The sequence below is a fragment of the Schistocerca piceifrons genome, chromosome 5 (genome assembly GCF_021461385.2).
Source record: "Schistocerca piceifrons isolate TAMUIC-IGC-003096 chromosome 5, iqSchPice1.1, whole genome shotgun sequence".
Classification (NCBI taxonomy): domain Eukaryota; kingdom Metazoa; phylum Arthropoda; class Insecta; order Orthoptera; family Acrididae; genus Schistocerca; species Schistocerca piceifrons.
This window is the reverse complement of record NC_060142.1, coordinates 304926124-304939044: the sequence shown is the minus strand read 5'-3', so window position 1 is coordinate 304939044 and position 12921 is coordinate 304926124. Positions and strand designations below refer to the sequence as shown.

The window sequence follows — 12921 nt, the reverse complement described above, 5'->3', positions numbered from 1 at the left end:
ATTGATGTCTAAAATACTTCTCTGTGGTACTGACAAGGGGGAGATTGAGTCAGTAATTAAATCGCTGAAGACTAAGGACTCTCATGGTTAAGATGGAGTGCCTAGCAGAATATAAAAGTACTGTGCTGCAAATGTTACCCCTGTATTTAGTCACATTTGTAATTTTTCCTTTAGGAATGGTCAGTTTCCTGAACGATTAAAGTACTCGGTAGTAAAGCCGCTCTATAAAAAGGGTGAAATGTTATTGAACAGGCTATGTAGGTAGGGACAATTGATCATTTTATATCACATGATTTGCTATCAAATGTACAGTTCAGCTTTAGAAGTCCTTTAACAACTGAAAATGCTATATTCTCTTTACTCTGTGAGGTACTGGATGGGTTAAACGAAAGGTTTCAAACACTTGGCATATTTTTTGATTTAACTAAGGCATTTGATTGTGTTGATCACAAAATATTGCTCCAGAAGTTGGACCGTTATGGACTACGAGGAGTAGCTCATGGTTGGTTTACCTCTCACTTAAGCAACAGACTGCAAAAGATCATTATTCACAATGTTGATAATAGCTGTGATATGGGGTCTGCATGGGGTACGGTCAAGTGGGGGATGCCCCAGGGATCAGTGTTGGGGCCACTCCTGTTCCTTATTTATACACTACTGGCCATTAAAATTGCTACACCAAGAAGATATGCAGATGATAAATGGGTTTTCATTGGACAAATATGTTTTCACGCAATTTGGGTTCATAGATCCTGAGAAATCAGTACCCAGAACAACCACCTCTGTTCGTAATAACGGCCTTGATACACCTGGGCATTGAGTCAAACAGAGCTTGGATGGCGTGTACAGGTACGGCTGCCCATGCAGCTTCAACACATTACCACAGTTCATCAAGAGTAGTGACTGGCGTATTGTCACGAGCCAGTTGCTCGGCCACCATTGACAAGACATTTTCAATTGTGGGAGATCTGGAGAATGTGCTGGCCAGGGCAGCAGTCAAACATTTTCTGTATCCAGAAAGGCCCATACAGGACCTGCAACATGCGGTCGTGAATTATCCTGCTGAAATGTAGGGTTTTGCAGGGATCGAATGAAGGGTAGAGCCACGGGTCGTAACACATCTGAAATGTAACGTCCACTGCTCAAAGTGCCGTCAATGCGAAGAAGAGGTGACAGAGACGTGTAACCAATGGCATCCCATACCATCACGCTGGATGATACGCCAGTATGGCGATGACGAATACACACTTCCAATGTGTGTTCACCACAATGTCGCCAAACACAGATGCGACCATCATGATGCTGTAAACAGAACCTGGATTCATCTGAAAAAATGACGTTTTGCCATTCGTGCACCCAAGTTCGTCGTTGAGTACACCATCGCAGGCGCTCCTGTCTGTGATGCAGTGTCAAGGGTAACCGCAGCCATGATCTCAGAGCTGATAGTCCATGCTGCTGCAAACATCGTCGAACTGTTCGTGCAGATGGTTGTTGTCTTGCAAACGTCCCCATCTGTTGACTCAGGGATCGAGACGTGGCTGCACGATCCGTTACAGCCATGCAGATAAGATGCCTGTCATCTCGACTGCTAGTGATACGAGGCTGTTGGGATCCAGCACGGTGTTCCGTATTACCCTGCTGAACCTACCGATTCCATATTCTGCTAACAGTCATTGGATCTGGATCAATGCGAGCAACAATGTCGCGATACAATAAACCGCAATCGCGATAGGCTACAATCTGACCTTTATCAAAGTTGGAAACGTGATGGCACGAATTTCTTCTCCTTACACGAGGCATCACAACAATGTTTCACCAGGCAACGCCGGTCAACTGCTGTTTGTGTATGAGAAATCGGTTGGAAACTTTTCTCATATCAGCATGTTGTACATGTCACCACCGATGCCAGCCTTTTTTGAATGCTCTGAAAAGCTAATCATTTGCATATCACGGCGTCTTCTTCCTGTCGGTTAAATTTCGCGTCTGTCGCACTTCATCTTCATGGTGTAGCAATTTTAATGGCCAGTAGTGTATAAATGAATTGCCCTCTAGTATTACAGGTAACTCTAAAATATTTCTGTTTGGTAGTGAAGGATGTTGTGTGCAACATTGGCTCAGTTTCAAGTAGGGCAGAACATGACCTAAGTTCATGTCTTGTAGGAAACAAACTAATGCTAAATCACAAAAAAATGACTCTAAGCACTATGGGACTTAACATCTGAGGTCATCAGTCCCCTAGACGTAGAACTACTTAAACCTTAATAACCTATGGACATCACACACATCCACATCCGAGGCAGGATTCGAACCTGCGACCGTAGCAGCAGCACAGTTCCGGACTGAAGCGCCTTGAACCTCTCAGTGGTCAGTGCTAAATCACAGTAAGACTAAGTTTTTGCAGTTGCTACACACCATTCAACAAAACCTGATGCTTTAATTTCACGGAATGGGCATATGATTAGTGAAACTGAACAGTTCAAATTTCTAGGTATTCAGATAGATAGTGTGAGCTGTCGTGGAAAACCCACGTTCAGGATCTTGTTCAAAGACTTAATACTACCATTTTTGCTATTCAAATGTTATCTGAAGTGAGTGATCGTTCGACACAAAAATTAGTCTACTTTGCTTATTTTTAATTCACTCATGTCGAATGGTATTAAATTTTGGGTACCTCTTCCTTCCCATTCTAGAAGGATATTTTTGACTCGGCAACGGGCATTTTGGGCAATGAGTGGTGAACCTCTTGTTGACCCTTGTTCACGAGTCTGGGTATTTTGATATTGGTCTCTCAATATATATATTCCTTACTGTCATTTCTTGTTAACAGTATTAGCTTATTCCCAAGAATAAGCAGCTTTCACTCAGTTAATACTCGGCAGAAATTAAACCTGCGTTTGGATCGGACTTCCTTAACTCGTGAGCAGAAATGTGTGCAGTATACTGCTACATCCATTTTCAATAGGCTATCATACAAATTCAAAAATCTTAGCAGTAATCTATGCACTTTCAAATCAAAACTGAAGAGTTTCCTCTTGTGTCACTTCTTCTATTCTGTCGAGGAGTTCCTTGAAAAATTAAGCTGATTCTTGTTGCATTGTTGATTGTGTTTATTTAAACTTATATACTGACTTTTTTTGGTTCAAGAACATTTATTTTTGTCCGTTATTACTTTTATGTTGTAATTTCACATACTGACATGTTCCATGACCTTGGAGATTTGCTCCTCAATTTGGTCCTACCACTTGACTTGTAAGTAAAATAAAATAAAATAAATAGCCTACATGTCTATTAGCTTCAGATAACCTTACTGGGCAAAGAATGGTCATGAGTGTCCTAGTGATTCTCTGTGGTTCAGACTTGAAATGTGTTTCGAATGTAGAAGACATCAGTTTGAAACTACTTCCCCCACAGCTCCTCCTGCAGACCAGCTAGATGCAATACAGTCTTGAGTGTTCATTCGGCAGTGGTTTTGAAATGATCAGAATCGTCATTCCGTAATAATTTCTTTTGTACAGTGCAGCAGCTAGCTAAACATTACTAAATGCCGCACACTTGCTGCAATATAGAGCAGATGTTGGCAACGCATCTGTGTGTAAAGTTGGAGGCAGCCAAGGGGAAGATTGTATGTGGTAACCAATGAACAGATGTGAAATGGATTTGACTTAAGAGAATTAACATATGAAATAATCACATACATGTGTGCCAATAGCGTGTGAGTTATTTAGTTATGTGGATAGCCCTTTCTTCATTTTCTGCTTTTGCCATTGACAGAAATTTCTTTTATTGGCATATAAGGAACTTTTGTGTGTGTGTGTGTGCTGTAATATTACCAGCGATATCGTTTCAAAGGTAGTGACCACTTGTGACAAGCGTTACCAATGTATACTTCGAAGTTAGTGTGTGGAGTGCTGTTTATAAAGTTTAACCAAACATTTCATAACCAACAGTATGTACCCCATTCGTCCTTGTCCATCACAACTCTTTTCCAGTTGCTATTGTGAAATAGACCCTTGTCAACAAGGACATCAGCCTGTCCTGATATGTTTTTGGGATGGTATCCAGTGAGAGATCTGTGAAATGTGCCACCATCTCAGTAAATGAACTTTAAAGCAAGCCAATCAAATAATCCCTTTTGCCACTGCCAAGTCATGTGTCGTCCTTATCATAAGTGTGCAGAAACCATTGCACCATGTATTGATGATAATGATTATCTATTGATGATAATGATTATCTATTGATGATAATGATTATCTATTGATGATAATGATTATCTATTGATGATAATGCACCATATATTGATGATAAGACAAGTAGAATGACCTGCAAGCATTTTTTTTTTCCTCCATCTTAAGAAACTATTACTAAAACTAAGTAACATACAGAACAATGTTCACTACTAATACTTTTGTCATTGTGTTACAAGTTTTTGTGTTGGAAATACTACTTTCAAAAACAGATTGTTCCATAATGTAGTGGTGAAGGATAAGAACTGCTATTGACTGTTGATGGGTCTAAGATGTTTGCAGTCGTCTCTGTTTTTTAACTTCTATGTGGTATCTTACTATTGCTCTTGGCAGTACTGAAATGACTGTATATTTGTTGTAAAGATGCAACTAAATACTTCTTAATTCCTCATCCTTCATTGTATTTGTCTTAGTGCCCCCCCCTCCCCCCCCCCCCCCCCTCCGAAAAGATAAAATCCTTTATTCCAGGAGTTACATCAGTCTTGGCCATTGTCAAAATAACCTTACTACTGTCTCTGAGTTTGTAGCTCGTATGTGTGTATTTTGTCTCGAATGCCTAGCACATCATAATTCTGCAAATTTATATGAGCATATTGATTATCAGAAGTGAGTGTTTAACAGATTCTTTATATCATAGGTATGGATGGTTGTTACAACTCATTCCTAATTTAGAATATCTTACTTGTGAAAGTTTTCCTCAGAATTACAATGTAGAGCAGTACTTCCTCTTGTCTCGCACTTCCATCCTTTCTCAGCACATTGTAGCTGTATCCAAGCGCTTTCTATTGTCTGCTGCTCCCTCACACTTCTATTTCTGTATGTGCTTACCAAACCTTTTGTGTGTCTCTATCACATTCGTAGTCACCCTGTCTTTTCATTTTGTAAACAACATGTCTTTTCCTTCTTCATTTCACAGAGTTTACACTCATATACTGCCACAGTGGGCTAGATTGATGTTCATTTCTGCAACTGACATTTTAACATTTTTTTCCCCTTTCCCTCATACTGCTGCTCTAATGCTCCTCAACTATGTGACTGAATAACTTACACCTCCCTTTTCTTTTTATTTCTACAACTGTACTGAGGAAGAAGATGTGATTTCAGAGAGTGTGTGGAGCAAGATAAAATAGGTATTCATATCAGGCTATTTATTGTTACCATACTAGTTATTGGAGATAAAATTTCATGAATCTTTTCTTCTTCTTGTTATTGGCTTGGCTTTAATGAAAAATATTTAATGTGTTATGTCAATATCTAATTCTACAGGCTTGTTACATAGTAATTCATTTGTATATACAAGTCCATTATATACTGAAAATGTTTAGCACCACACAGTTTTACAGTATTGTAATCAGATTTACATTTTTCATTATAATGTGCTATTTTATTTTTAGATCTTGGGGCTGACACAGTATTCCCGACTGAGTGCTTCTTGCCCATCTCTTAATAATGAAGGTGCATCTGACTTGGATGTTGAGGCTTCACTCAATTCATCACCAACACAACCCACACCCTTGGGATCTTCTGTAAACCCATGCTTCCCAGAAACTCTACAGACAAAAGGTATGCATTGATATATATAAAAAAAAGTATTGGTAAATCAGAATGCATTGTGTAATTGTGTTACATTGTCACAAACACATCCACAAAATATGCATGAGTGAGCAACAACTGCAGAATACTGTAGTCCTTCGACATAGTGGGCCACTGGCAAGGCAGCCTCGAGTGGTGCAATGCACTGGCACCATTCAGAGTGGTTGAAATTAAAGTTTAATAAGCGACACACACAGCATTTGGGACGGTTGTAGAGTTATGTCACTGGAAATTTGCCCGAGAAAACACACAGAGCGGTTATTTGAAAGTAGCAGCAGCCTGCTGGATGATGACATGAAGTCAGTCTGGCTGTAGAATTTGTAATGAGTTCCAAAAAAATGCAATACTTGATTTATTCTAACAAAGTACAAATGATTACTCTTGAGATTCTTGAACCTTAGTTGCAATAGTTCAGATTCATTCATGTATATGGGCATTTGGATCACTAGTGTAACTAGTAAACACAAAGGATTCACTGATGCAGTGAAGACAGTGCACAACACAGCTCCTGATTTAGGATGTATCAGTGTGGCTGGCATGAAAGAGCTATCACTTAGTAAATCAGACAGTTCTATGCTTAAAGCAAAGTGTTGAAAATCCATTTCCAGATTGTCTTCAGCAGTACTAGAGAATCTGTAGCAGAGTTCTGGGCATAGTCCCTGCAGGTTTCATTGCCTGTGAGGGCATGGCCAAGTTATCATGTGATGTTGGATATCAATAGTACTTCTCTCTAGTGCCACATACATTGTGAGTGGGAAACTCTGTTCCTGACTTTGTTTGGCTGCGCAACATTGCTCACAGGCACATTTTCATTGTGTATGCCATGGCCGTGGAGACTCGTGTCTCTTACCTCCAGGATGCTGTACTCACAACTAACATAGCACTGACATGGCCCTGCAGCATTGGTGAATGTACATCAGTGTATTCTTGATGTGTATTAATGAAAGCTTCAAGGTGATGATCCAGATTGAATTTTCTGAAACAAATTGACGTCTGATTTTGCTGCTGCTTCTCATGTTGGGGGAAAAAAAATTATACATCCTCCTTCAGTTGCATTGCTGATCCTGCGCTAGCCTGTGTCAGGTGATCAAAAGTATCCGGACACTTGGCTGAAAATGGCTTAAAAGTTCTTGGCGCCCTCCATCAGTAATGCTGGAATTCAATATGGTGTTTGCCCACCCTTAGCCTTGATGACAGCTTCCACTCTTGCAGCCATATGTTCAATCAGGTGCTGGAAGGTTTCTTGGGAATGGCCACCTATTCTTCATGGAGTGCTGCACTGAGGAGAGGTATCAGTGTTGATCGTGAGGCCTGGCACGAAGTCGGCGTTCCAACACATCCCAAAGGTTTTCTGTAGGATTCAGGTCAGGACTCTGTGCAGGCCAGTCCATTACAGGAATGTTATTGTCCTGTAACCGCTCCACCACAGGCCGTGCATTATGAACAGGTGCTCGATTGTGTTGAAAGATGCAGTCACCATCCCCGAATTGCTCTTCCAACAATGAGAAGCAAGAAGGTGCTTAAAACATTAATGTAGGCCTGTGCCGTGATAGTACCATGCAAAACAACAAGGGGTGCAAGACCCCTCCATGGAAAACACGACCACACCATACCACCACCACCACCACCACCACCTGTGAATTTTATTGTTGGCACTACACACTCTGGCAGATAACATTCACCAGACATTCGCCATACCCACACCCTGCCATCAGATTGGCACATTGTTTACTGTGATTCTTCCCTCCACACAACGTTTTTCCACTGTTCAATCATCCAATGTTTACACTCCTTACACCAAGCGAGGTGTCGTTTGACATTTATCTGCATGATGTGTGGCTTATGAGCAGCTGCTTGACCATGAAATCCAAGTTTTCTAACCTCCTACCTGACTGTCATAGTACTTGCAGTGGATCCTGATGCAGTTTGAAATTCCTGTGTGATTATTTGGATAGATGTCTGCCTGTTACACATTACAACCTTCTTCAACTGCCGGTGATCTGTCAGTCAACAGATGAGGTCAGCCTATACGCTTTTGTGCTGTATGTGCCCCTTCGTGTTTCCACTTCACTATCACATAGGAAACAGTGGACCTAAGGATGTTTAGTAGTGTGGAAATCTCATGTACAAATGTATGACACAAGTGACAACCAATCACCTGACAAAGTTCGAAGTTCGAAGTCCGTGAGTTCCGCGGAGCCAGTCTGCTCTCTCACGGTTTGTAAATGCCTACTGGTCACTGATTGGGAGTACCTGGAAGTAGGTGGCAGCAAAATGCGCCTCGTAAGAAAAATGTATGTTTTTGGGGGTATCCAGATCCTTTTGATCAAATAGTGTATGTTCTGGGCTAAGTTTAGGAAATAACATCTGGCAGAGGTATGAAATCACACGATTTGAGCAATGCCAAACCCAACATGCATTGTATCATTCCATATGCAACTTGGGAATTTTCTATGGGGTTCAAAATTGTTGCATTTCCTTTTAGCGTGACATATGCAAATTTTTTATTTATCTTAACATTTGTTTAAAAAATGTTTCATCAGTTTACAGTAGATGTGGAGCACAGGGGATGGAGAATACTGTGAAAAATTTATTGGGCATACGGTCTCAGAAAGACAATGCCTAATAGTACTAGTCAGATGGCAGTTTTTAAGTTTTTAATGCAGTGAAACATTTACAGGTTAGTCAGTTGATCTTCTATATCTCGTAAATGTGTCTGCTGGTCTCTTTCTCTTCTTTTTATGTGAAGAGGAACTAAAAATCAGGTCAGCAAACGTGCAAAGACAAGCACCTATCCAAAAAATTGTACTCGTAAGGGCAATAGACAGAATTGAAAGTCACAGAGTTCCATGCTTCTAGAACCAAAGACACCCTGTTATCATGCAAAGAGAAAGGGGGGGGGGGGGGGGAATGGCAAAATTGAGGAGAGGAAAAAAACCAGCAGCTACAGAAAAAACAGAGGACAAATATTTAAATAATGTTTGAACAGTATTTCTAGTCAGCAATTTAAACCCAGAATCAATGTAATGTCACATAGTTGCTATGGTATACTAGTGTCCCAGCAAGAATTATTTCATATTAAGGAAAGAGGAGCATTAATTATTTTATCTGTCTGCAATTGATTGTTCAATTTATATTTCATGCTTTTCTGTAGTCTCTCAGACACATACTTCAAACTTTCACAGTAGCTCAAAGAATATGTTTGTAAAATGATTCACATTAAATTTTGTTTTGAAGCTCCTAAAGACTGGTTGATGTGCCGAGACGGTAGTGGAGATGTGCCTCGGCGGCGGAGTTGGACTGCTCTGGAAGACCTCACCGGTGGCAGGGCAAAAAGAAAATCGGAAAGACAAAGGAGGCAAGAGATATACTTCTTAAATATGTTATTATGCTTCACAAATATTTTACATTTGTAGCAACTCTTAAGTTAATCAAGGCCTGGTGCTTGCGTGTGTACTTGCAAACATCCCACTAGTTTCAGTGAGCATCAGCAATCTAGTCAGGAGCCACATTAAATCCTGTGAAAGGTATTTGTTCATTATATTCTGTTTCATTATATTATAGTCTATCTAATAAAAAAGGTGAAGTTCAAAGCTCTCGATGTAAACATATTTCAGGCTTGGTGGAATTGTTAGAACACTCATAAATGAGCAAATATTGTCTGTACATTTCAGGGCCACAACCTAGAAGTTCCCCAGAAATGGAAGATTTAGTGCTTGTGAACTGTCTCACATTTACTTGAGAAGGGAAACATATGTGTAGTGGGCCAGTGGCCAACTTGTGTAACAGCTGTGTACAAATCATGGCCACCTATGCGTGTAGATTTGAATCTCACTGCTTGCAACATTGTTTTACTCTTAAGCAAGACAGTGAAACTGAAAGGACCAACCATGCCGTTCAACTCCAATCACATGTCTGCAGACTGTTAAGATCTTTTTTTTTTCCCACATAAAATATATTACCCCTTTTACTAGGGACGGTAAAGATAATGAAATTCCTCCCTCCCACCATCATGCACTTGGTTTCATTCTATCTCCATTTCGCCCCTTTCATTCACATCTCCACTTCCTCCTACTGCCTCTTTGCTGCTCCCCTCTGCCACCACCCCACTAATTCATCCCCATAACCACTCCCCTCCCTCCCAATTTTATCCTGCTCCTCAACTTTTACGCCTCCCCTCCCCCTTTATTCTATCTTCCTCAAACTTTCTCTCTACCTCCCCCCCCCCTCCCTCATTCACCCACCTCCTTCCTGCTCATCTCTTCCCCCCCCCCCGCCACCTCTCTCCCATACTCGCCTCCTCTATCTTCCTCACCCTCTTCTGCCTTTCTCCCCCCTCCTCCGTCTTTCTCCCCCCTCCTCCGTCTTTCTCCCCCCTCCTCCGTCTTTCTCCCCCCTCCTCCGTCTTTCTCCCCCCTCCACCGTCTTTCTCCCCCCTCCTCCGTCTTTCTCCCCCCTCCTCCGTCTTTCTCCCCCCTCCTCCGTCTTTCTCCCCCCTCCTCCGTCTTTCTCCCCCCTCCTCCGTCTTTCTCCCCCCTCCTCCGTCTTTCTCCCCCCTCCTCCGTCTTTCTCCCCCCTCCTCCGTCTTTCTCCCCCCTCCTCCGTCTTTCTCCCCCTCCTCCGTCTTTCTCCCCCTCCTCCGTCTTTCTCCCCCCTCCTCCGTCTTTCTCCCCCTCCTCCGTCTTTCTCCCCCCTCCTCCGTCTTTCTCCCCCCTCCTCCGTCTTTCTCCCCCTCCTCCCGTCTTTCTCCCCCTCCTCCCGTCTTTCTCCCCCTCCTCCCGTCTTTCTCCCCCTCCTCCCGTCTTTCTCCCCCTCCTCCCGTCTTTCTCCCACTCCTCTGTCTTTCTCCCCCTCCTCTGTCTTCCCCCCCCTCCACCGTTTTCTCCCCCCTCCTCACGACTTTCTGCCCCCTTCTCCCGTCTTCCTGCCCCCCTCCTCCACCTTTGCCCCATACCTTCTTGCCCCTCCACTCTGTCCCACACCCTCTCTCTCCCGCCGCCTCTCTCTCCCGCCGCCTCTCTCTCCCGCCGCCTCTCTCTCCCGCCGCCTCTCTCTCCCGCCGCCTCTCTCTCCCGCCGCCTCTCTCTCCCGCCGCCTCTCTCTCCCGCCGCCTCTCTCTCCCGCCGCCTCTCTCTCCCGCCGCCTCTCTCTCCCGCCGCCTCTCTCTCCCGCCGCCTCTCTCTCCCGCCGCCTCTCTCTCCCGCCGCCTCTCTCTCCCGCCGCCTCTCTCTCCCGCCGCCTCTCTCTCCCGCCCCCTATCTCTCCCGACCCCTATCTCTCCCGACCCCTATCTCTCCCGACCCCTATCTCTCCCGACCCCTATCTCTCCCGACCCCTATCTCTCCCGACCCCTATCTCTCCCGACCCCTATCTCTCCCGACCCCTATCTCTCCCGACCCCTATCTCTCCCGACCCCTCTCTCTCCCGCCCCCTCTCTCTCCCGCCCCCCTCTCTCCCGCACCGCTCTCTCCCGCCCCCCCTCTCTCAACCTGACCCTCTCTAACCCTCCCCCTCTCCCTCCCTTCCCCCTCTCTCCCTTCCCCCTCTCTCCCTTCCCCCTCTCTCCCTTCCCCCTCTCTCCCTTCCCCCTCTCTCCCTTCCCCCTCTCACCCGACCCCTCTCTCTCTCCCGCCCCCATCTCTCTCCCGCCCCCTTCTCTCTCCCGCCCCCTTCTCTCTCCCGCCCCCTCCTCTCTCCCGCCCCCTCCTCTCTCCCGCCCCCTCCTCTCTCCCGCCCCCTCCTCTCTCCCGCCCCCTCCTCTCTCCCGCCCCACCTCTCTCCCGGCCCCTTCCCTCTCCCGCACCCACTATCTCCCTCCCCACCTCTCTACAGCCCCCCTCTCTCCCGCCCCCCCTCTCGCACCCCCTCACTCTCCCGCCACCTCTCTCTCCTGCCCCGCTCTCTGTCCCGCCCCCTCTCCCGCTCCCTCTCTCCCCCGCCCCCTCTCTCCCCCGCCCCCTCTCACCCCCTCTCTCTCCGGCCCCCCCTCTCTCTCCCCCTCTCTCTCCGGCCCCCTCTCTCTCTCTCCCGCACCCTCTCTCCCGCCCCCCTCTCTCCCGGCTCCCTCTCTCCCGCCCCCCTCTCTCCCGCCCCCCTCTCTCCCGCCCCCCTCTCTCCCGCCCCCCTCTCTCCCGCCCCCCTCTCTCCCGCCCCCTTCTCTCCCGCCCCCCTCTCACCCGCCCCCCTCTCACCCGCCCCCCTCTCTCCCGCCCCCCTCTCTCCCGCCCCCCTCTCTCCCGCACCCCTCTCTCCCGCACCCCTCTCTACCGCCTCCCGCCCCATCACTCTCGCCCCCCCTCTCTCCCGCACCCCTCTCTACCGCCTCCCGCCCCATCACTCTCGCTCCCCCCTCTCTCCCGCCCCCTCTCTCTCCCGCCGTCTCTCTCTCCCCCTCTCCCCCACTCTTCCCCCTCTCTCGCTCTCCCCCACCCCCGCTCTCCCCCTCCCCCACCCCCGCTCTCCCCCTCCCCCTCTCCCCCACTCTTCCCCCTCTCTCGCTCTCCCCCTCTCTCCCCCTCTCTCGCTCTCTCCCCCCTCTCCCCCTCATGCTCTCTTCCCCTCATGCTCTCTTCCCCTCACCCTACCGTCTCTCCCCCCTCCCCCTCTACCCCCCCTCCGCCTCTCTCCCCCCTCCCCCTCTACCCCGCTCTGCCTCTAACCCCCTCCGCCTCTCACCCCCCTCCGCCTCTCTCCCCCCCTCCGCCTCTCTCCCCCCCTCCGCCTCTCCCCGCTCCACTTCTCTCCCCCTCCACTTCTCTCCCCCTCCACTTCTCTCCCCCCTCTCGCCCTCTCTACCCCCTCTCCCCCTCTCGCCCTCTCCCCCCTCTCGCCCTCTCCCCCCTCTCGCCCTCTCCCCCCTCTCGCCCTCTCCCCCCTCTCGCCCTCTCCCCCCTCTCGCCCTCTCCCCCCTCTCGCCCTCTCCCCCCTCTCGCCTTCTCCCCCCTCTCGCCTTCTCGCCCTCTCCCCCCTCTCGCCCTCTCCCCCCTCTCGCCCTCTCCCCCCTCTCGCCCTCTCCCCCCTCTCGCCCTCTCCCCCCTCTCGCCCTCTCCCCCCTCTCGCCCTCTCCCCCCTCTCGCCCTCTCCC

At 47.1% G+C, this 12921-nt stretch overlaps 1 protein-coding gene across 1 annotated transcript in view; it reads left to right on the top strand.

Moving 5' to 3' along the window:
* The window catches only part of LOC124797862 (rho guanine nucleotide exchange factor 18), a 605682-nt gene that overhangs the window by 320866 nt on the left and 271895 nt on the right, over positions 1–12921 (top strand). The window contains exons 5-6 of the mRNA XM_047260933.1: positions 5639–5807; positions 9075–9195. Of these exons, the coding sequence (XP_047116889.1) occupies positions 5639–5807; positions 9075–9195 (290 nt within the window). The remainder of the gene's footprint in view (positions 1–5638; positions 5808–9074; positions 9196–12921) is intronic.